The 20,000-nt window shown below is 42.3% G+C and overlaps 2 protein-coding genes across 15 annotated transcripts in view; one reads left to right on the top strand and one right to left on the bottom strand.

Moving 5' to 3' along the window:
- LOC126981971 (uncharacterized) overlaps positions 1-6,568 on the top strand; it is an 8,103-nt gene extending 1,535 nt beyond the window's left edge. The window contains exons 2-5 of the mRNA XM_050833717.1: positions 2,989-3,184; positions 3,850-3,936; positions 4,347-4,516; positions 5,392-6,568. Coding sequence (XP_050689674.1) covers positions 2,989-3,184; positions 3,850-3,854 — 201 coding nt within the window. The 3' untranslated portion in view covers positions 3,855-3,936; positions 4,347-4,516; positions 5,392-6,568. The remainder of the gene's footprint in view (positions 1-2,988; positions 3,185-3,849; positions 3,937-4,346; positions 4,517-5,391) is intronic.
- Positions 6,569-6,959: 391 nt separating this feature from the next.
- LOC126981969 (ninjurin-2-like) lies at positions 6,960-17,216 on the bottom strand. Of its 14 annotated transcripts, none has more exons than XM_050833707.1 (5): positions 17,138-17,216; positions 14,286-14,372; positions 12,979-13,144; positions 12,170-12,358; positions 6,960-11,984 (listed from the first exon to the last, which is right to left on the bottom strand). In XM_050833707.1, exons 2-5 carry the CDS (start codon positions 14,345-14,347, stop codon positions 11,724-11,726), a joined length of 678 nt encoding a protein of 225 aa, XP_050689664.1. In that variant the 5' UTR covers positions 14,348-14,372; positions 17,138-17,216; the 3' UTR covers positions 6,960-11,723. The 14 variants fall into 14 exon arrangements, with proteins under 14 accessions (XP_050689664.1, XP_050689673.1, XP_050689667.1 ...); XM_050833716.1 differs by lacking the exon at positions 17,138-17,216 and adding an exon at positions 17,056-17,124; XM_050833710.1 differs by lacking the exon at positions 17,138-17,216 and adding an exon at positions 17,006-17,116.
- Positions 17,217-20,000: the final 2,784 nt, after the last annotated feature.

The raw sequence follows: 20,000 nt of genomic DNA, 5'->3' as shown, positions 1-20,000 counted from the left end.
TACAAGCCTTAGAATGAGTTAAAACAGTCTTGCTCTAGGTTTTCCAGGGCTGAGAGTGACCTTGTTCATTGCTTGTGGTGTGAGAGAGAGAAAAAAGTATGGTCATGTCAGTTGTGGAAGTTGTCAGGTGTGTAAGACATGTCAGGTGTGTAAGTCATGTCAAACTGAAGATAGACAAAAAAATATGTAATTAGAATAGTTTATAGTTCATCTCACATATAGAGAGAGAGAGAGAGTCATGCCAGATAGCAGGCAATCACACAGTCACGTCAGGTGTGTGTGTGCGTGTGTCATGTCAGGCACAAAAAATAAACACTATAGTCTAACTTAAATATAAAAATAAATAGTCATGTCAAGTACGTATATGTATGGGTCATGTTAGGTCACACAGAAGGTCATGTCAGCTCACACAGAAGGTCATGTCAGGTGTGTGTGTCATGTCAGCCAGCCCAGCTTAGGGAGTGTGTGTCTGTCTGTCTGCAGCGCCTTGCCGAGAGTCGCAGAGGCAGTGCCGGGAGCCTGGAGGTGGTTTTGGGCCCCCTTATACAGAGTGCCATCAGGTGAGTGTGTGTGTGTGTGTGTGTACGTGTGTGTTTGTGTGTGTGTGTGTGTGTGTGTGTGTAGGATGCTGTAGTGGTGGTGGTGGTGGTTATAATTATCTAGTGTCTTCAAACTTATTTTTATTTTTATTATTATTTTGTTGAGGTCACTATCCACCCTCCCTCTCCTGCTTCCCTCTCTTCCTTCCTCCTTTCTCTTTTTATCCTTTTCTCCTTCCTTCCTCCCTCCCCTGTTTCCCTTACTTCCTTCCTTCCTTCTTCTCTCCTCTCTTCCTTATTTTTCACTTCCCTCCTTCCTTCCTTTCTTCTTCAATCTGCTGTTTTCCTTTCTCTCTTCCTTCCTTCTTCAATCTGCTGTTTTCCTTTCTCTCTTCCTTCCTTCTTCTCTCCTCTCTTCCTTACTTTTCACTTCCCTCCTTCCTTCCTTCCTTCTTCAATCTGCTGTTTTCCTTTCTCTCTTCCTTCCTTCCTTCCTTCCTTCTTCAATCTGCTGTTTTCCTTTCTCTCTTCCTTCCTCCTTCTCTCCTCTCTTCCTTCCTTCCTTCTTCAATCTGCTGTTTTCCTTTCTCTCTTCCTTCCTCCTTCTCTCCTCTCTTCCTTATTTTTCACTTCCTTTTTCAATCTGCTGTTTTCCTTTCTCTCTTCCTTCCTTCTTCAATCTACTGTTTTCCTTTCTTCCTTCCTTCTTCTCTCCTCTCTCATCCTCCTTTTCTCTTCCTTCCTTCCTTCCTTCCTTCCACCCAAGTCTTACAAACTGTTCTCAGTGTACTAAAACAGTTGCCAAAAAAACAAAAAAAATTATATACTGTAATAATAATAATGGTTCTTTCAGTCATAACAACAGTAATGGATGCCTAGTATTAACCCTCACTAATAACAATAATAATAATAATAATAATAACAATAAAAATAGTAATAGTTTTTCCAGTAATGATAACAGAAATAGCTACACATTATATTAACCCTTTTATAGACTAACAAATTTAAAGCATAACATTGTATACCATAGCCTGTGTGTGTGTGTGTGTGTGTGTGTGTGTGTGTGTGTGTGTGTGTGTGTGTGTGTGTGGCAGGCCTAACCCAAGAGAGGCCTGCCCACCAGCCTGCCCACAGCCTGTAAAAAGCCTGCATTCTGTATTCATATCATAGACTCGGACTTGACTATGGACTTGAGGAGACTGTCTGGACCCCCCCTCCTCCCCATATCTCTCTCTCTATTTCTATCTATCTGTTTCTCCTCCTGTCTATCCATTTTTCTATCTATTTCTGTCTAAGTCTGTCTTTCTATATCTTTCTCTCCTCTTTTTTTTCTGTCTGTCTCTGTCTATTTGTCTCCCAGTTTGTCTGTCTGTCTCTGTCTGTCTATCTATCTGTCTCCATATCTTGCATGCTGTATGAATTAACATCAACTCCACCCAACACCACCAACACAAACACACACACACACACACACAGTAGCAGTAGCAGTAGTAGTAGTAGTAGTAGTAGTAGTAGTAGTAGCAATAGTAGTAGTAGTGTTGCATGTGTTGTGAGTCCTCGTGCAACATCCAGTATTGGTTTGTATTTATCATGTGTTTTCCGCTGCAGGTTTTGATTCTTGTTAAGTCCGTCAGCAACATGATCCAGTTCTGTGTGTGTGTGTGTGTGTGTGTTTGTGTATATGTGTGTGTGTGTGTGTATGTGTGTTTATTTGTTTATTTAAAGTGTGTAAGAAACAAGACTTTTTAGTCATTCTCCTTTCTTCTGTGTATATTCATCTAGTTGTAATTTTACCGGGCCTGGGCTTACGCTGGTGTGGTCCCGTCTCCGTATCTATAATTATCCAACTTTTCCTTGAAGCTCTGCACACTCTTTGCCGATACTATTTCTTCACTTAGTCTGTTCCAAACCTCTATATTTCATTGAGGGAAGCTATATTTCTTTATGTCTCTTGAGCATCATCTGTGTGTGTGTGTGTGTGTGTGTGTGTGTGTGTCAATCCTAACTTTCCATCTCTTTTTGCTTATTATATCTATCTTTATCTATCTACCTATCAATATATTAATCTATTTATTTAGGTATATTTTCCTTCTTTTTAAAAATCTAACGCTCCATCCATTCATCTACTTATTTATTTATCTTGTACCTCATTCCTTTTTATCTATCCATCCAAATATTCAATTGTTTGTTTATTTATTTAAGTACTTGTATTTTTCTTCCATTTAAAAATCTTACCATCCATCCATTACATCCACATTTTTATTTATTTATTTCATTATTTATTTACCTACTCTTTCATTAGCTTATACAATCATATTTTCCTTCTTTTTAATAATATAACCATCCACTCTTCCATCCATCTTTTTTCTTCTTTCTTCTTTCCTTTCTTTTTTTCTTTCCTTCTTTATATATGTATTGATCAAGCCCTTTCTTCCTTCCTCCCCTCCAGGCACCAGCAGCACTAGGCTTTGAGAGCAGCCCAGTGCTTCCACCCAGCTCTCAGCACACCAGGCCACACATCCCACCCCCTGTGCCACCCCCACACACCCACATCCGAGGCTCCGGCACTGGCCTGTTCCGACCCATCTGTGGCCCTGGGGAGTGGAGGGGGGAGGAGTGTGGCAGTGGTGGCAGTGGCTGTGAAGGTAATGTGTTTACAAGGAATTTTTTAACTGGGAAAGAATGGAATGTCTTCACCCGTCCGCTGCAATTGGCACGGATTTGGCTTTCACTGATAGCCTAGTAACATGTAGTCCCGGCCAGGTCTTTCTCTGCCTCTATGGTGGATAGTGGTGTTTCCCATGTGGTATTGGTGTGCTGGATATCCCCTCATGGTGCAGGACTTTACATTTTTCTCCAATGAATTGTAGCAGCCACTTTTTGTTCCATTCCTGTAGCTTGTAGGAAATCCACAGTCGAGGGGTTAAGTCTTGTTCATGTTATTATCTCTCTCTCTGTTAATCTATTGAGTCCAGAGTAAACAGTAAAAACGTCTTCATTCCCCGTTATGTCCAATATAAACAGTTTAAAGTCCACTCAGAAAGCCACTGATAGACTGGACCTGCCCCTTAAGCTTTGTTCAAGTTATTCTCTCTTTTTCTGTTAATCTGTTGAGTCCAGAGTAAGATGTCTGTCACTCCCCATCAAGTCCAATATGTACAGTTAAGGTCCACTCAGAAAGCCATTGATAGAATGCAAGTCAAGAGGTTGTCATTTATTGGTATAGTGAGGAAGGGCCACCACGGAGCACACACTCACGGTGGCCTGCTGCTTCTAAATAAGGTGAATTATATGTTGAAATGTATTGCAGAATAAAGAAAAAAAAGCAGAAAAAGAGGAGGAGGAGGCAACTAAGAAAGAAGAGGAGGCAGAGGGAAAGGAGGCTGTGTGTGCATGTGTAAGTGTGTTTTTACCTTGTTGTTGTGTGTACCTAATTTTGATATGTGTGTGTGTGTGTGTGTGTAGATTATGTAGACATGTGTCTTTAGTGTGTATGTATGTATTTCAGTATTATTATGTTATTATAGATGGACAGAATTTAAACTCAAATTTCTTCAGAATGTATTTTATTTTTAGTTACATTAAACCAACAAACTGACTGACTGATTGAGTGGTGGCTGTCAGGGAAAACACATACAGTTAGATATTTGTAGATTGTCTTTCTGTGACAGTTAATATACTTACATAACTGTCTGTCTTTGTTAGCACCACCAGTCAGTCAGTCAGTCAGTCAGTCAGCCAGTCTGTCAGTCAGCCAGTCTGTCAGTCAGCAACTCGCATCTTGAGCAGACTCCCTCTCTTTCCAAGGCTTGATCAAGACTGTGGCTGGGATCTTGACACAGACAGACAAACAGCGGGCCTCAAGGGAAGAGAAAACAGCCGGGAAAGAAGAGAAAAGGAGGAAGAGAAAGGAAGGCTCTTCTGCTCCTCTCCCTTCTAGAGCTCCTGTGCTTCCTCTCCCTTCCGGAGCTCGTGTGGTGAGTGTTGCGCTGTGTTGGGTTGGGTTCTAGCTACTAAATAAATATGCTGCTCCCTGATTCTCTCTCTCTCTCTCTTTCATTATTCCCTAAGTTCTCTGTTATTCTTCTTCTATTTCTGCCCATTCTCCTTTCTTCTTTCACATAAGTTTTTTTTTCTAGATTTTATTTTTCTCTCTCCCTCCTTTATTCTATTACTCTGGTGCCCCCTATTTCTTTTATCTTTCATTATTCCTCAAATTCTCTTATTCTCCTTCTATTTGTGGTCCTTCTCCATTTGTTTTTCTTTCATATTCTAGTTCCTTTAGGTAGATTTACTTTTTCTCTCTCTCTCTTCCTCCTCCTTTCTCTCAATCTCTCAAATGTGGGGTCACTTTATTTTCTATTTTTTTACATAGTATTCCCAAAATTCTTCATTATTTTTCCTCTTTTCAGACTTTTTCCTCAAATTTTCTATCAGTTTATAGTTCTAGGTTTTCTTCTCTCTCTCACTTCCTCTTTTATTCTCATCATTTTTCTTTTACTTGTCACCATGTTCCTCTTCCTTGGCCTTGTGTGTCCAGAAACCTCCTCTTTGGCCTTCCTTTGATCTTCTGGCAGCTCCATCCCCAGCATCTCTCCTCTTCACACATGTCCAAACCATCCCCAACATCCTTTTGATATACCCCCCAGCATCGATCTTCTCTCCTCCACACATGTCCAAACCATCTCCAGCATCCTTCCTATGTTCCTATCTTTTCATACTTTTTTATTTATTTGTACCCCTGAACTCATTCCTCCCATCATGTCCCATCTCTAAAGGCTTCCATTGATTAAGTTTGCACCCATTTCCTCGCATGTCTTAAGGCTTCCATTGATAACGTTCATATCTTCAGATGTGTGTCGACTCTGATACTAAGAGGAGCAAGAAGAACAGAAGATGAGGAGGAAGAAGAAGAATTATTCAAGCAACAACAAGAATAGAAGAGTAAGAACTATATGAGGAGGAGCAAGAACAAGAATTAGAACAAGAACGACAGGCAGTCAAGATTGATCCAGCTGGTGACTGAAAGAACTGGAAGAACTGGAAGAGCTGCTGACCAACAGTACAGTAGTAGCATTATAGAAAAACCAGATTGGTGAGAGATTGTTTTTTTGCACTGTCTCCCTGGGTCCTTTGCTCCCTGACGCTCAGCCACGCTGGTCGTAATTATAAGACACTTACGCTTCTCACATCAGCTATTTATAAAGGTCAAAGTCGGGTTCATTCGGGTTCTAATGAGTGTTTCTTCAGGTTCATGGTACAGAAGAAGGGTCAAACTACCACCAGGGTCATAAAACTACTACTGGAAATGCCCACAACTCCTACGAAAGCCTTGTCAAAGATGTGTTCTTGGGCGACGAAATGTCTTATAATACAACCCATAGTCCCAACACCTACTACTTCCTCATATGTTACCTATAGCTAACATACGAGAGGAAGAGATAGGTGTTGGGACTATAACTAACATATCAGAGGCAGAGATAGGTGTTGGGTCTGTGTGGCAGAGCATTGGGGAGTAAAGGACCTGCAGGAGATAGCACAAAAACCATCTTGCCAATCTGGTTTCACTATAGTAGATTGTATGAGGGCCTCTGCACCATTCTTCTTCCTTTTTCATTACTTTTTTTTTCTCCTTGCTACTCTTCCTCTTTTTTTCCATATTAATTCTTATCTCCATCATTCTCCCCTCAACACACACACACACACACAGAAACACACAAGTTTTTCTAGGTTTTAATCTTTATTAGTATAAATTATCACAACGCAACAAATATATATTCAATCGACTACACACAGCTCTATACCATATATATTTCACACACACACACACACACACAGACACATGCTATTTATCTATATATATATATAAATCTTCTCTCTCTCTCTCTCTCTCAGCCACAGGCAACCACAGGATGTTAGACATACCCCACAGACACATAGCCCCCCCATCCACATTAAGGAGTCTCCCCCTACCTCTTAGCCATCTCCAATGTTCCTATTTATGTTAATAAAAATATCTAATTACAAAATGTAGTATTTCAACTTGTTATTAATAAGAACACATAAATAAATAGATAGATAAGTCTGTTCTGTGTGTGTGTGTGTGTGTGTGTGTTCAAAGTAAAAAATATGTATATGGAATGTAGAAAAATGTTGATATGATATTCTAATTGTCAGTCAGTCAGTTTGTCAATCCATTAGCCATTCAGTCAAGTCAGTCAATTAATCAGTCAGTCAGTTGGCTATTTAATTCTCCCTTTCTTTTATCAGTCAGTTCATTAAGTCAGTAATGTTTTTAATTAACCCTCAAACAGTCAGTCAGCCAGTCAATCAGTCAGTCACTGAGCCAAGCCATCAGTTATACAGTCACTGAGCCAGTCATTTAAGGGAGCTCTCAGGAATAACTCAAAAGACAATATCTGACATTTTTTTCTTTATTTAACTCAAGGAAACATTGCAATCACATTTTCACTTGTAATCCAAGGGTTTTTGTGATCTAGTTAAAAAGCTTGTGATTCACTTTTCATCCAGTATAAATTCTACAGTACAAAAAAGCTGTGTTATCAAAAGGGAAGCCCCGAGCAGTCCTATCAGCCCTTGGCCTGGCCTCACACCAAGCCTGACCTCTGCAGTAAATCTTCCATGTAGCAAACCAACACCAAGTCATTGTGTCCAAAAGTTTGTTACATTTGACAGAACTAATGAGACCCTGCGCCAAGAATAACTGAGGATGCCTGTGAGGAGAGAGCAAGGCTGGGAGGATGTGTGAGTGTGGGACCACCAGCAAAATGAAGCGCTGGAGGGAAACAGCTTGGAGGCAAGGGACTCAGTGTGTGGAGGGAAATAGTGCCACGGCAAGGAGCACTGGAAGCTTCTGCTGTGCCAACGCTTGGGAAAGGTTCCTGTGAGTAGGCACACACACCTCCACAGATACAAACAGACAGGAACAAGTGTGCACAAGGTTGATGCTGTCAGTGCAAGAGGACACCCCTCAGTAAACTTGCAAAAAATTTGTTTTATAAAATAATAACCAAACAGATAAAAATCTATATAATTTACACTCATGAACTTTAGGATTTGATGGATCAGATCTCTGCTAAGTAAGTTTGTTAAATAGAGGATTTACTGCTCTTCTAAAACAAGCAAACAAACAATAAAAAAAGACATCTGGACACAACACTCCGGCACAACGCTCAGCAGAGTCAGCTTCTCATAGCTAACTCACGTTACCATCTCATGGCTTCTAAAAATATATGCTAAGTAAAGCACCAATACTAGGCATATGTAATAAAATACTCAGCAACTACTCCTACTGCTGCTACGCCTTAAATAGTAATAAATATATATATATTGCTATGGCAGCCCATGGCACCACTGTCTTTTCCAGAGACCATCCAAACAAGGCTCACAGCTTCAGCCCCTTGTCCCTGACCTGTTCCTGGCAGTACCCTCAAGGAGCCAGTGACCTCATAACACTTTGCTTATTGTAGTTTGTCACATCGTTAACCCCTTGACTGCAAATTTCCTACAAGAAGACCTCACCAAGCTAGAGGAATGGAACAAAAAGTGGCTGCAACAATTCAATGAAGAAAAATGTAAAGTCATGCACCTTGGGAGGGGAAATCCAGCACACCAATACCACATGGGAAACACTCCACTATCCACCACAGAGGCAGAGAAAGACCTGGGAGTATATGTTACCACGCTACCAGTGAAAGCCAAATCCGTGCCAATCGCAGCAGATGGGCTGAAAATGAACAAGTCAACATTATCAAGAGGAAAGTACAATTGAGGTCACTGTTCACTCCTTTACACGGGAGGAACTGTACCAAGAGAGTGTGTTATGGCAGCCCGCGGGACACAAGGGGCTGAAGCCTTCACCATTTTGTGAGTGCTGTTTAGGCCAGCCACTGAAACAGGACCTTGTCATTGTTTGTGTATGATAAAAAATATATTTGTCTCTTAAGATTATTTGAGAATTAAGGCACCATAGAAAGCAGTTATACATTCCAGTAAGAGAGAGGAATGAGGGAAAAATACATGTGGAAAGTAGGAGGGCAGTGATGCATTCCACCAAGACAGAGAGGAATGAGGGAATATGACAAGAAGAAAGAAGGATAGACCAATAATTATTAGTGGAGAGAATCTATCCACTTGCAATGCCAACTGTTACTAAGCCAAATAATAATAATAAAGATAATAACCATAGCATTCTCTGGTCAAAATTTAAATGCCCCAAAGAGGTACGTACATTAGATAAAGCTCTTACATGAGATGTCAAAAGGGTTATTCAACATTGAGATTCCTACACAGAATGAAGGAGAATTATTGAATAAGAATATTATACCCACATCATCCTGAACAGCCATTCCAAGAGACAAGACATGAGGGAAACAGTCATTGCAGAGTTGGTGATATCATGGAGGGGCCAGGACAAGTGAACACCCCAGTGAGATAAAATACATGTGCAGCGATAACATAACATACTACCATCATATCAGTGGGGCATTAAGCAGAAAGATAATATACATATGCAGTGATAACATAACAGAGTGACATTATATCAGTGGGGCATTAAGCAGTGAGGTTATATATGTATGCAGTGATAATATAACAAGGAGAGTCTGGAGAGGAACAGTGCAACAAGACTTGGAAATAAAATCAGAGGAGGATAATCGCATGTACAACCTCAAGAATGGGAGACGATTGACTGTAAATGAAAAAGAAGAAAAGGAAGATGAAGGAGGAGAGGACTAACATTATATTTGTGGGGAAGTAAACAGTGATAAAATATATATGCAGTGATAACAGAAGAAGAAGAATAGAAGTAGAAGAAGAACATAACATAGTAACATTATATTATTGGGCCAGAAAACAGTGAAATAAAATATATATGCAGTGATAACATAACATAGTAACATTATATCAGTGGGGCATTAAGCAGTGAGATAAAATATATATGCAGTGATAACATAACATAACATCATATTAATGGGTCAGTAAATAGTGAGGTAAAATATATATGCAGTGATTAACATAGTAATATTATATGAGTTGGGTCCAAAAAGATAAGACATACGGTGGGCTGTATGATGAGCTGTATATGCTCATAGAAAAGTATTAATTCTTATGGTTAAACTGAGCCTGGTACAAAGCAAAACAAGACACAGCCGGCAAAGTTAATAAAAATATCACTGGTAAGGAGCAAGTTTGTGAGTGAACACACACACACACACACACACACACATACGAAACTTAATATCAAATTAAGTCTTGTGAAAATTAGGTCAAGGACAAACTGACCAGTCATTATGGCTCAGCTGATGAAAATAAAGAAAAATAATCACGCCATGCGAGATAAAACTAATAAAAAGCAGATAAAATAGTGACGTGTATAGTAATTGATATGAAATTGAGCCTTGTTAGGATATGGCAGAGCACCACTGGCATGTATATAATGATTCTGCCTTAGGAAATTAAAAAAGAAAGCTTGATATAATATAAAAAACAACAATATATGGAAAGTGGGGACATTGTAATTATAATATCAAAGTGAGATTTGTTGCAATGATAAGGCACGGCGGACAGGCATCAGGAATATAAGTTAAACAATAAAAGGAAACAAGGGAAACTTGATTAATATAAAAAACAACAGCTGAGCAAGACCTGCCTAACCAATATCAAAGTGAGACTCGTTGCAGTGAAATACGGCATCAGGAATTTTGGTTACACAACAGAAGTTTGACTCGTGTAAAAACAACAGTTGAGCGAGACCTGCCTGTAACCAATATTAAAGTGAGACTCGTTGCAGTGAGATAAGGCATGGCAGAGAGGCATCAGGAATTTAAGTTACACAATAAAAGGAAAAAAGGAAACTTGATTCATATAAAAACAACAGTTGAGCGAGACCTCCCACAACACTAACTGAGCAATGGCTTAAATGTCTGTTAGGTTAATCTCAACTACATAATAACAACATAGTGAATAATAATGATAAAACAAAAGAAGAAACTAAACGAGATCTCACGCGACAATGACGGAACAAATTAAATGGCTCTGTTACGTTAATCTCAAGTACATAATAATAACACAGTAAAAATAATAATAATAAGATCTGCCAAAAAACTGTCCGATGGAGAACAAAAAGGCTCCAGTAATCTCCTGTAATATAACAAAAGGAAGAAAAGAAAGAAAGACAAAGAAATGAATACATGACAATAATAATAATGATAACACAAAGATAAAAAAAAGATCTATGAAACTGACCAACGGAGAACAAACTGGCTCGAGGAAACTCCAGCAAAAGAGAGCAAAAAATAAATATATGTAATAATAATATAATAATAATAATAAATAAATGAGATCTGCCCAAAAACTGACTGAGTGAAAATTATTTGTCACAGGGTATCTCAAATAACATGTGTCCTGACCCCAACACATTGCCAGTCCCTACACTGTATGACCTGACCTGACCTCCCTCCCTCTTCACTATAACCACCTAAAGACCCCAAGTCCCAACACCTTCCCAGACCCTACAGTGTGACCTGACCTGACCTCCCTCCCTCCTTTACTATAACCATCAGTAACATGTGACCTAAGCCCCAACACCTTCCAAGGTATGAATAGAATGGATGGAATGAGTAATGAAATTGTGTATGAGCATTTTGGAATGTGTCACATGGGTGAAGGGAAGAAGTGAAGCGACAGACTTTGAAGTGGTTTGGCCACATGGAGCGAATGGAGGAGAGTAAGATGACCAGGAGGGTGTATGTGAGTGAGATAGAGGGAGGGAATGTTAGTGGACGACCTCCAGTGAAATGGAGATAGGGTGCAGGAGTATGTCAGGGAGAGGGGTGAAAGATCCTTGAGAAACTTTGAATAGGCAAGGAGGGAGTGTCTGGATACAGAGAGATGGAAACTCTTCTGCCGTGGCCATCCCCTGGTGGGAGCTCCTAAGAGCAGGCGTCAAAGATGAATGAATGAATGAGACTATTTCTCCTGTGGGTGCCCCTTGGATATGTTCCTGAAGTAAGAGTGGAAGAATTGATAGTTGGCAGCCAAGGGATTGAACTTGCTGAGAGGGAGTGCCAGGAAATGCACACTTGGAGGCACTATTTCTGCTGTGGGTGGCCCTCGGATAAGGTCCTGAAGAAAGGGCCCACACCTCCTACCTTCACATGGCCCTCAGAGTGCCTTATCCATCACCCTCTCCGTCACTTCCGCCGGGAGAGTCTGTGCCCTCCCCTCCGCCAGGGATGCCCGCAGCAGCACGGGGTCAACGCCGTGGTAGGGCTCGATGGAGAAGGAGGAGATGAAGACATTGATGACAGTGATGATGAACACCCCGAGCACCACCCAGTTGTTGAGAGTGTCAGCCTTCTGGGCGTGGTGATCGCGTGACACGTTGTACCGCCCCAGGACGATCAGAGCCACGCCGATCAGCAGCTGCAATAGTGCCACAACAACAACAACAATAATATTAATAATAATAATAATAATAATAATAATAATAATAATAATAGTAATAACAATAACAATAATAATAATGATGTTCAAGTATGGCTGTCATAACACTAATGCTTCAATGTGAGCGAGCAGAGTGCCTAGCCATACAAAGCCTGCTGCCTTGCCTGCATGATGATGCTGAGGCTGATGAGGGTCAGGCTGATGTAGTAGTTGGGTCCTGGCTCGCCAAACTTCGCTGACTCCAGGACGTAGCGCAGCTGGTTGGCGTTGGCCGTGAGCAGCGCCAGGTCCATCATGCCCTGTGCCACGGTTTTCTTGGTGGCATACAGGTTCACGTCCAGCGGCCGCCTTCCCTGGGGGCAGCAAAGCGTCAGCCTCACAAACAAATGGCCTCACGGCATTTTTCTCAGATTTTTAGAGTTTTGCCAAAACCAGTTTTCATTTTGTGGCACAGCTTAGAGCACCACTGCCTGTCACTCTGGACTGTGAGTGTTCTGAAGCTCAGCTTGAGTCTTCTGTCCGTTCCACAAGGCTACTTAGGGCCTGTTCACACTGTGCCGACTCTGGGCCAAGACAACCCATTAATTGTTAGGCCCCCTTCACACTGCCGAATCAGCATCTGGCGATCGTTTCTAGACCTCTTTCTGACGGTGCACAACCCTTTCCCATAAACATATCACACCCACGACCTCGTATACCCCAAGTCGCTGGGTTGTCGTGGCCCAGAGTCTGCACGGTGTGAACGGAGCTTTAGAGAATGGGAGTTTTTTGATTTCCCAAAAAGTAGAACAAATGACTTGGGTAGTTGGTTTATGAAGGTGGCAAAATGTTCCTGCTGTGGCTGCTGAGCTGCTCCACTGCTTACTCTACTTGGTATAGTATTTGCATGATGGGAAAAATTATTAGCGGCATAATTTTTAATAACATCAACGACTGCTGTGTTTATGTCCACTGCCTCCATGCTGGCACCTACAGGCCTGCCACTGCCGGGGATGGGGGGTTGGGGGGGTACCGGGGTGTGGCGGGGCACTCCATTGGTGGGGGGCGTGCGGGGGGGTGCAGGGCGGGGCGCAGGGGCTGGGCCGAACCCATCGTCCACACCCTCATCCCCATGCGGCTTGAGAGGGCGGTGGTCTGGCCTGGGGGGGAGGACATGGAGGTCTGTTAGCAGTGAAATGATTTATGGAAGGATATTAAAGTCTTTTGTAACCAGTGTTAAGACCTACTGTGATCATAAAAGCTCTGATGCCCTGATCCAAGTGTTTCTTCTTTTAATTTCAGTAAAGGAAGCAGTTCAAGGGCATAAAAAATAACGGAGAAGAAAATAAAAGCCCAATAATCACAGACCCTATAAAAGACTAAAGAGAGAGATTAGAAGAGTGGCCAGAAGAGAGGTCAGTATCAGGTGGAGAGGTGAGACATATATTGTAGTATGTGTAGCAATGTTAGTGTCTCTATTAACATAACTGAAAGGAAAGCAAGTCATTGGAAGTTCTCTCAGCAAAGATAATCAAGTCTTTTGTTATTAGTGTTTGGGCTTAAGAGTAATGATGAAAGCCCTGATGCCCTGATGCAAGTGGTAGTATGTTAGTGTCTCTATTAATTAAGATAACCTGAAGAAAAGCAAGCCATTGGAAGTTCTCTCAGCAATGATAATCAAGTCTTTTGTTATTAGTGTTACGGGGTTAGTGATGATAAAAGGTCTGATGCCCTGATGCAAGTGGTAATAATGTTAGTGTCTCTATTAAGATAACCTAAAGAAAAGCAAGTCATTGGAGGTTAGCTTAGCAATTAAATAATTTATGGACGGATATTCAAGTCTTTGGTTATGAGTGTTAATCCCTTCACTCCAGCGACGCCAACGTCCAACAGCGTCACCATATGGAAAGGGTTAGTCCTCTTCTAAACCTCTTCCATTTCCTCTTAATTCTCTTCTAAACCTCTTAAGAGGAAATGGAAGGGGATTAAGAGGAATTTAGAGGAGGATTGAGAGGTTTAGAAGAGAATTAATCCTCTTCCATTTCCTCTTGACCCTTTCCATACTGTGATGCCGACGTCTGCACCACGGATGGAGAGGGTTGAGACCTTGGTGATGATGAATGCTCTGATGCCTTGCTCCAGGTAGTAATATGAGTGTTTCTTTTACAACCCAAAGAAAAGCAAGTCATTGGAAGTTCTCTTAGAAATGAAATAATGTACAGAAGAATATTCAAGTCTTTGTTGTTAATGTGAAGGCCTTAGTGATGATAAAAGTTGTGATGCAATGTCATTATATCTCACTCAATCTCCTCTGCATCAGTCTCCCGGATGTTAGCGATGGGTGCCAGCTCTGTGGATGTCATGGTGCCTCTCCTCCTCACTTTGGACCTGTGGGTGGAGGCAGGACTCAGTTAATCATATGTTGACCTGTCATCATCATTATTATCTGTTTTACATTAGAATTTCCCCATGACCTCATTTTTATTTTTCTCCTGTCGCTGTCTTCCTCCGAGAGACCAGAGACAGTATTCTCAGACGCTTTTGGCTCACACAACAAATATTTCCCAAAGCCACAAAGGAGATTAATTGGGTTCTCCTGAGTGCTTCGCAAGTTCATGGTGCAGAAGCCTTGTCACTCTATCACCAGGCTCATAAAACTACCCATGGAAGAACTAACACCCACAACCACCACCAAAGCCTTATCAAATGTGAGTTTTTAAGAGTATGAAAATAATCATCTCTTTCCAAAGGCCACAAAGGAGATTAGTCAGGTTCTCATTTGTGTTTTTATGTTCATGGTGCAGAAGCCTTGTCAAACTATCACTAGGCTCATAAAACTACCCATGGAAGTACCCACAACTTTTATGAAAGCCTTATCCGATGTGTGGGTGTGTAAGGTACAAAGTGTCCGAGAATAAGGGCTTAAAGTAGTAGTGCCACAAATTTCCTGTTTGGGCACTCCCTCTTGGCACTCTGGGTGACTACACATGGCACCACCTTTAAGATTACACCACTGTATTATCCCACCAGGGATCACCTCTCACCGCCACTATTATAATCCGTACACCACCAGTATTATCACATCACCACAAACAAGCGATACACCACCAGTATTACCACACCACCTCATCACCACTAGCAAGAAATACACCACCAGTATTATCACATCACCACAAACAATAGATACACCACCTCACATCACCAACAGTATCACACCAACACATCACCACTAGCAAGAGGTACACCACCAGCTCACTCATCACCACATCCACACAATACCAAACCCACTGCTAAACAGAGCTACACAGGTACAAACACCACACTGTCACCACCACAACTGATGGACACACACACACACACAAACACACACTTAAGCACAGACACCATCCCAGCATCAGCTATCAACACCACACAGCTGTCATCACCACCTGCTCAACACCTGAGCATCCTGTGAACACAACAATATTAAATGTGTGTGTGTGTGTGTGTGTGTGTATGTGTGTGTGTGTGTGTGTGTGTGTGCATGTGTGTGTGTGTGTGTGTGTCCTGTCTGATATCTCTGGGAAAACACAGGACTCGCTATGTTATGTAATTGTAGTTTGAGGTCTTTAAATCAAGGTCAATGCAGATACTATCAGGGTCCCCAAAATTCCTTTCGTCAACACACACTGTACAAATGTTTTTCACCACCCCCATGACCAGTGACCCCCCCCCCCAGGCCACAGACACAGATTCTTAATTTTCTTTTGACCTTTTCTGCTTTTTATCACTTCTTAGGTCCTCTTTGGTTCTTCTTCACACTTTAATACTTCAGTAGGCACACTTAAATACTTCACATTGCACTGAGCTCTGTTTTTCCGTGCACTTTGCCTACACACTCCAGCAAGAAGCTGCGCCCTCCCCAGTGATTGCTTAAGAGGCACAGGAAGTAATACTCGTAAGGGAGTGCCTCCTTTGTTAAGGTTATAAAAATGCCAGTCATCATTATTTTTAACCCCTTGACTAAAGATTTCCTACAAGAAGACATCACCAAACTACAGAAATAGAATAAAAAGTGGCTGCTACAATTCAATGAAGAAAATGTAGTCATGCACCTCGGCAGGGGAAATCCAGCATATCAATACGCAATACCACATGGGAAACACTCCACTATCCACCACAGAGGCAGAGAAAGACCTGGGAGTATATGTTACCAGGCTACCAGTGAAAGCCAAATCTGTGCCAATCGCAGCGAACGGGTTAAGAGTTAATGCTGCCTCTGTTGATGACCTCCTCCAGTAGTTCTTCTTCAGTGTTTCAGGGGGGTGGTTAGGCCATGAGACTACAGCTTCTACAGCCCCAGCAGTACAGGCTACTTGTGGTTGTTGTTGTTGTTGAGATATATCCCTAGAGCAGGGTAAGATCCTGTCAAGATGACCAGACTTGTGCAGGAAGGTCTGTGTACACTCGAGGGCTTGAAAAGCAGTATTGGGGTTGAGGATGTCGCTGGCCAGCAGGTCCCCTAGAGTTGGCCTGTGAATGTTGAGTCTGGTTAGGGATACTGTGAGGCTGGTGTGGAGGGAATGGAATCTTGGGCAGTGGGGCAGGAAGTGTTCTGGTGTGTGGGCAGTGTTGAGGATGAGGGTGTCGCTGGCCAGCATGTCCCCTAGAATTGACCTGTCAAGGTGGAGTCTGGTTAGGGATGCTGTGAAGTTGGTGTAGAGGGAGTGGAATCCTGGGCAGTGAAGCAGGAAGTGTTCTGGTGTTTGGGGCGCCCTGGGCAGTGTGGGTCCTGGACGATGATCAGTCTGTGTAGGTGGGCGTTGAGGTGAGTGTGTCCAATCCTCAGGCGGATGATGGCTGTTCAGGAAGGAAGAGGTTGGAAGGTGAGGGCAAGGAAAAGGACACGAAGGGACGAGGATAGGACAACAGAGAAAATGACCTTGGAAGAAAGAGATGGTGACGAGTAAGAGAAGAGAAGGAGAAGGAGGAGAGGAAGGGCAAAATGAGGAAGGAGTCCACAACACTTGAGAAAACACAACCTCCTCCTCTTTCCAGCACGCCCTGCCCAGTTCCCCTGGCTATTTCCGACCTCCTCCACGACCCAAACTGTCTCGTTACTCCTCCCTGGCCCCCGCCGTGTCCCAGGCCGCGAAGACAAGGCAGATACTCACCCGGATATCAGAGATAAATCCTCCTTCCGCTGCACGTCACTCGCCTTGAGCTTGAACTTGTTGGAGTCACTCACCCGGGGCTGCTGGGCACGGGATGGGCATCAGCGTTCTCCCGTACATCATTTACGGTATTATTTATGTGTTTTATGACATTAGAACGAACATAGAATACTTATAATGCCACACGAATCAATAGTAGCCTACTACAGCTGAGAGAGAGAGAGAGAGAGAGAGAGAGAGAGCATTTGTGTGTCAGACTGTCGGAAAGGTTTGGTTGGGATGGGGGTGAGGTCACAAGTCTTTTGAAGTGGTTTAGAGGGGTCACAGGTCAAAAACTTTGGAAACTTGTCTCTGAGAATGCTTGGATGACGCAAATGGGGCAGGATATGAGAGGCAGCGAGTCCACGGTCATTACCGTCTCGATATTGAGGAAACTGGAACCCGTAGTTTTTCCCCCTCATTATTTCTCGCATCAGATCTGGATTTGTGTGTGCAACCTGAAATGATGAGGTGTCAGGTGTGTGATGTGCCTATGTGTGGCTGCCATATGGTGCCCGGGGTGTGTGCAAGACGTGGGGACAGGTGTGTCTGTAATACGTGTACTTGCTGAAGGGCGTCTCTCTCTCTCTCTCTCTCTCACACACACACACACCTACAGGCCTCCGGGGCAATCACTCGAGGAAGATCTTGAAATGTACAGCGTTTTAAGGCAGTCAGCAGCGACTCACTGATATTAGCTAAGAGACTTTATAATTAACCTCCCCCATATCGACTGGGTGACACTGTCATGTACAGAAGGCGAGTCACATAGAATGATCGAATTTTAAGAAGAGAATTACCTAAGCTAATTGGTTTCTGAACCAACTCGACAAAACAACATAGTAGACCTTGTCATAGCGACCCAAGATAACCTAATCAGTATACATAATGTCACAGTAGGAGAACACCTTGGTTCTTGCGATCATAAATTAGTGCGCGTCGATATCAAAGCTCAAACAACAGTGATTGAAAATGAAGTAAAGGTGCCAAATTTCAAAAGAGCTAATTTCGTATAAATCCGACAAAAACTAACAGGAATACAACTATCAGATGACGGCAACGTAGAGGAAACCTGGCTCAACTTATTTTTTGTATTTTTTCTTTACACATAAGCAGGTATAGGCTAAGCTTTGCCTAACAGCTCACCATTTATTAGCGAGATGAGTGACCTTTTTGGACAACTCCATCCTTCGCTAAAGAGACCCGTGCGACATTTTTTAATATAGGTCATTGTGGAAAAGAAACTTCACAAAGACCGGTCGAACCAAAAGGAGTGAGTCCATTCATTCACAGCGTAACCCCGTGCCATTCATCACAGCCGTGGATAATCCTGCTGGTGTGTGTGTCACGGTGAGGGCGTGACAGGAAAGGGAGGGGACGAGGGGGTGCAGGATAACAAGTCAGATCGTGTAATCTACAGCTGTATTTTTTTCCTTAGTTATTTTTCTTGGTCTAGGAGTCTCGAGATTCCAGGCAAGCATAGTCATTGCATTGTTTAATATTGGCCAAAAAATATGTAAAAAAATATCATGATTAAATTAAAAATTCATTTTTTTTCTCGTGTATTTTCACTTTCTAGGAATCTTGGAACCACCAAAACCATGTCGCGAGCCCTAATTTGAGGACCGCTGCTCTAAAAGTCTTCCACCCAGCCATACGACTGTTAATCATCCAATCAGCACACAACCCCAGCAGGTATATATCGTATTTCCTTTCTCTCATCTCATTATTCTTTCGTTCCTATTTCTTCAGCCACAACCCTTAACATATTATCTTTTGCATGGCTATACTACATTTTACATTCCATCATGAAGTGTTCCAGTTTCATCCTCTCTCTCTCTCTCTCCTTGCACACAGCTTGCTTCCACCATTCTTCATCTGCACACTCGACTGTTCACCTCCAGGGACTTTAGCTTTGATCGTAGGTCTCCCCATACCCTTCGTAAAAACTTCCATACCTTGGCTGGTCCTTCGATGCCCCATACCATTCAAGTGTTGATTTCTCACTCATTTCAAATTTGTCAATCCTACTTTCCTCTCTCTTTCACGCGCTTATATATTTTTCTTTTGCACTCATCCATAACCTACTTCCATTCCTCATAACACCTCAAGTCTTCCTATATATAATAGCTCTCCAGCCCACCTTTCCACTCTGACTTTCATCCATTTCCATGCTTGTCCAATTCTGTCTTGTCCACTTGTTTTTATTCATTCTCCGTGGAAGGAAGGAAAGAGAATAGTGAGAAAAAAAAAATCTAACAAAGTCCCCAGAGCTGATATAGGTATCTAATGTATGTATGTATGTATTTATGTATGTATGTATATATGTATGTATGTACGTATGTATTTATGTATGTATGTATGTATGTATCTATCTATCTATTTAGAGAGAGAGAGAGAGAGAGAGAGAGAGAGAGAGAGAGAGAGAGAGAGAGAGAGAGAGAGAGAGAGAGAGAGAGAGTTCAACCTTCACATCCCCAATATATTTTGTGTTTTGTACTTGGAAAAGGCTGAGCAAGAAGCAAATCACCATCATCATCATCATCGTCATTATCATTGCTGCACCCTCTCCGTTGCACCCAAAGACATAGTTCGTAGTAGATATTCGTTGTAGATGTTCCACCCAAATCCCTTGAAATAAGCGTCGAGGAGCGCGACCTGAGCGTATGCGGGGCAGGGGCAGCGTTGCTAGTCATCGGCGTGCAACAAAGAAAGGTGTCTCGCACAGGTGGCACCGCTCTCTCTCTCTCTCTCTTTCTCTCTCTCCCCGTCGCTCCACAGTGCCAGGTAGCGCCAGGGTGAAATATCTCCCCAAATCGACGGA

This window comes from Eriocheir sinensis, chromosome 49 (genome assembly GCF_024679095.1).
Source record: "Eriocheir sinensis breed Jianghai 21 chromosome 49, ASM2467909v1, whole genome shotgun sequence".
In the NCBI taxonomy this organism is placed as follows: Eukaryota; Metazoa; Arthropoda; class Malacostraca; order Decapoda; family Varunidae; genus Eriocheir; species Eriocheir sinensis.
The sequence above is the reverse complement of the archived record's forward strand: the minus strand, read 5'-3'. Positions and strand labels throughout refer to the sequence as shown.

Excerpts from the sequence above, each read along its gene's own strand:
- LOC126981969 (XM_050833704.1), bottom strand. The coding sequence starts at position 15,371 with ATGGTGTCTGTGCTTAAGTGTGTGTTTGTGTGTGTGTGTGTGTCCATC. Across the intron at positions 14,373-15,300 it reads TGTGGTGGTGACAGTGTGGT|GTCCAAAGTGAGGAGGAGAG; the intron begins GTTTGTACCTGT and ends CTCCACCCACAG. Across the intron at positions 11,985-12,169 it reads GCCTCAGCATCATCATGCAG|CTGCTGATCGGCGTGGCTCT; the intron begins GCAAGGCAGCAG and ends GCACTATTGCAG.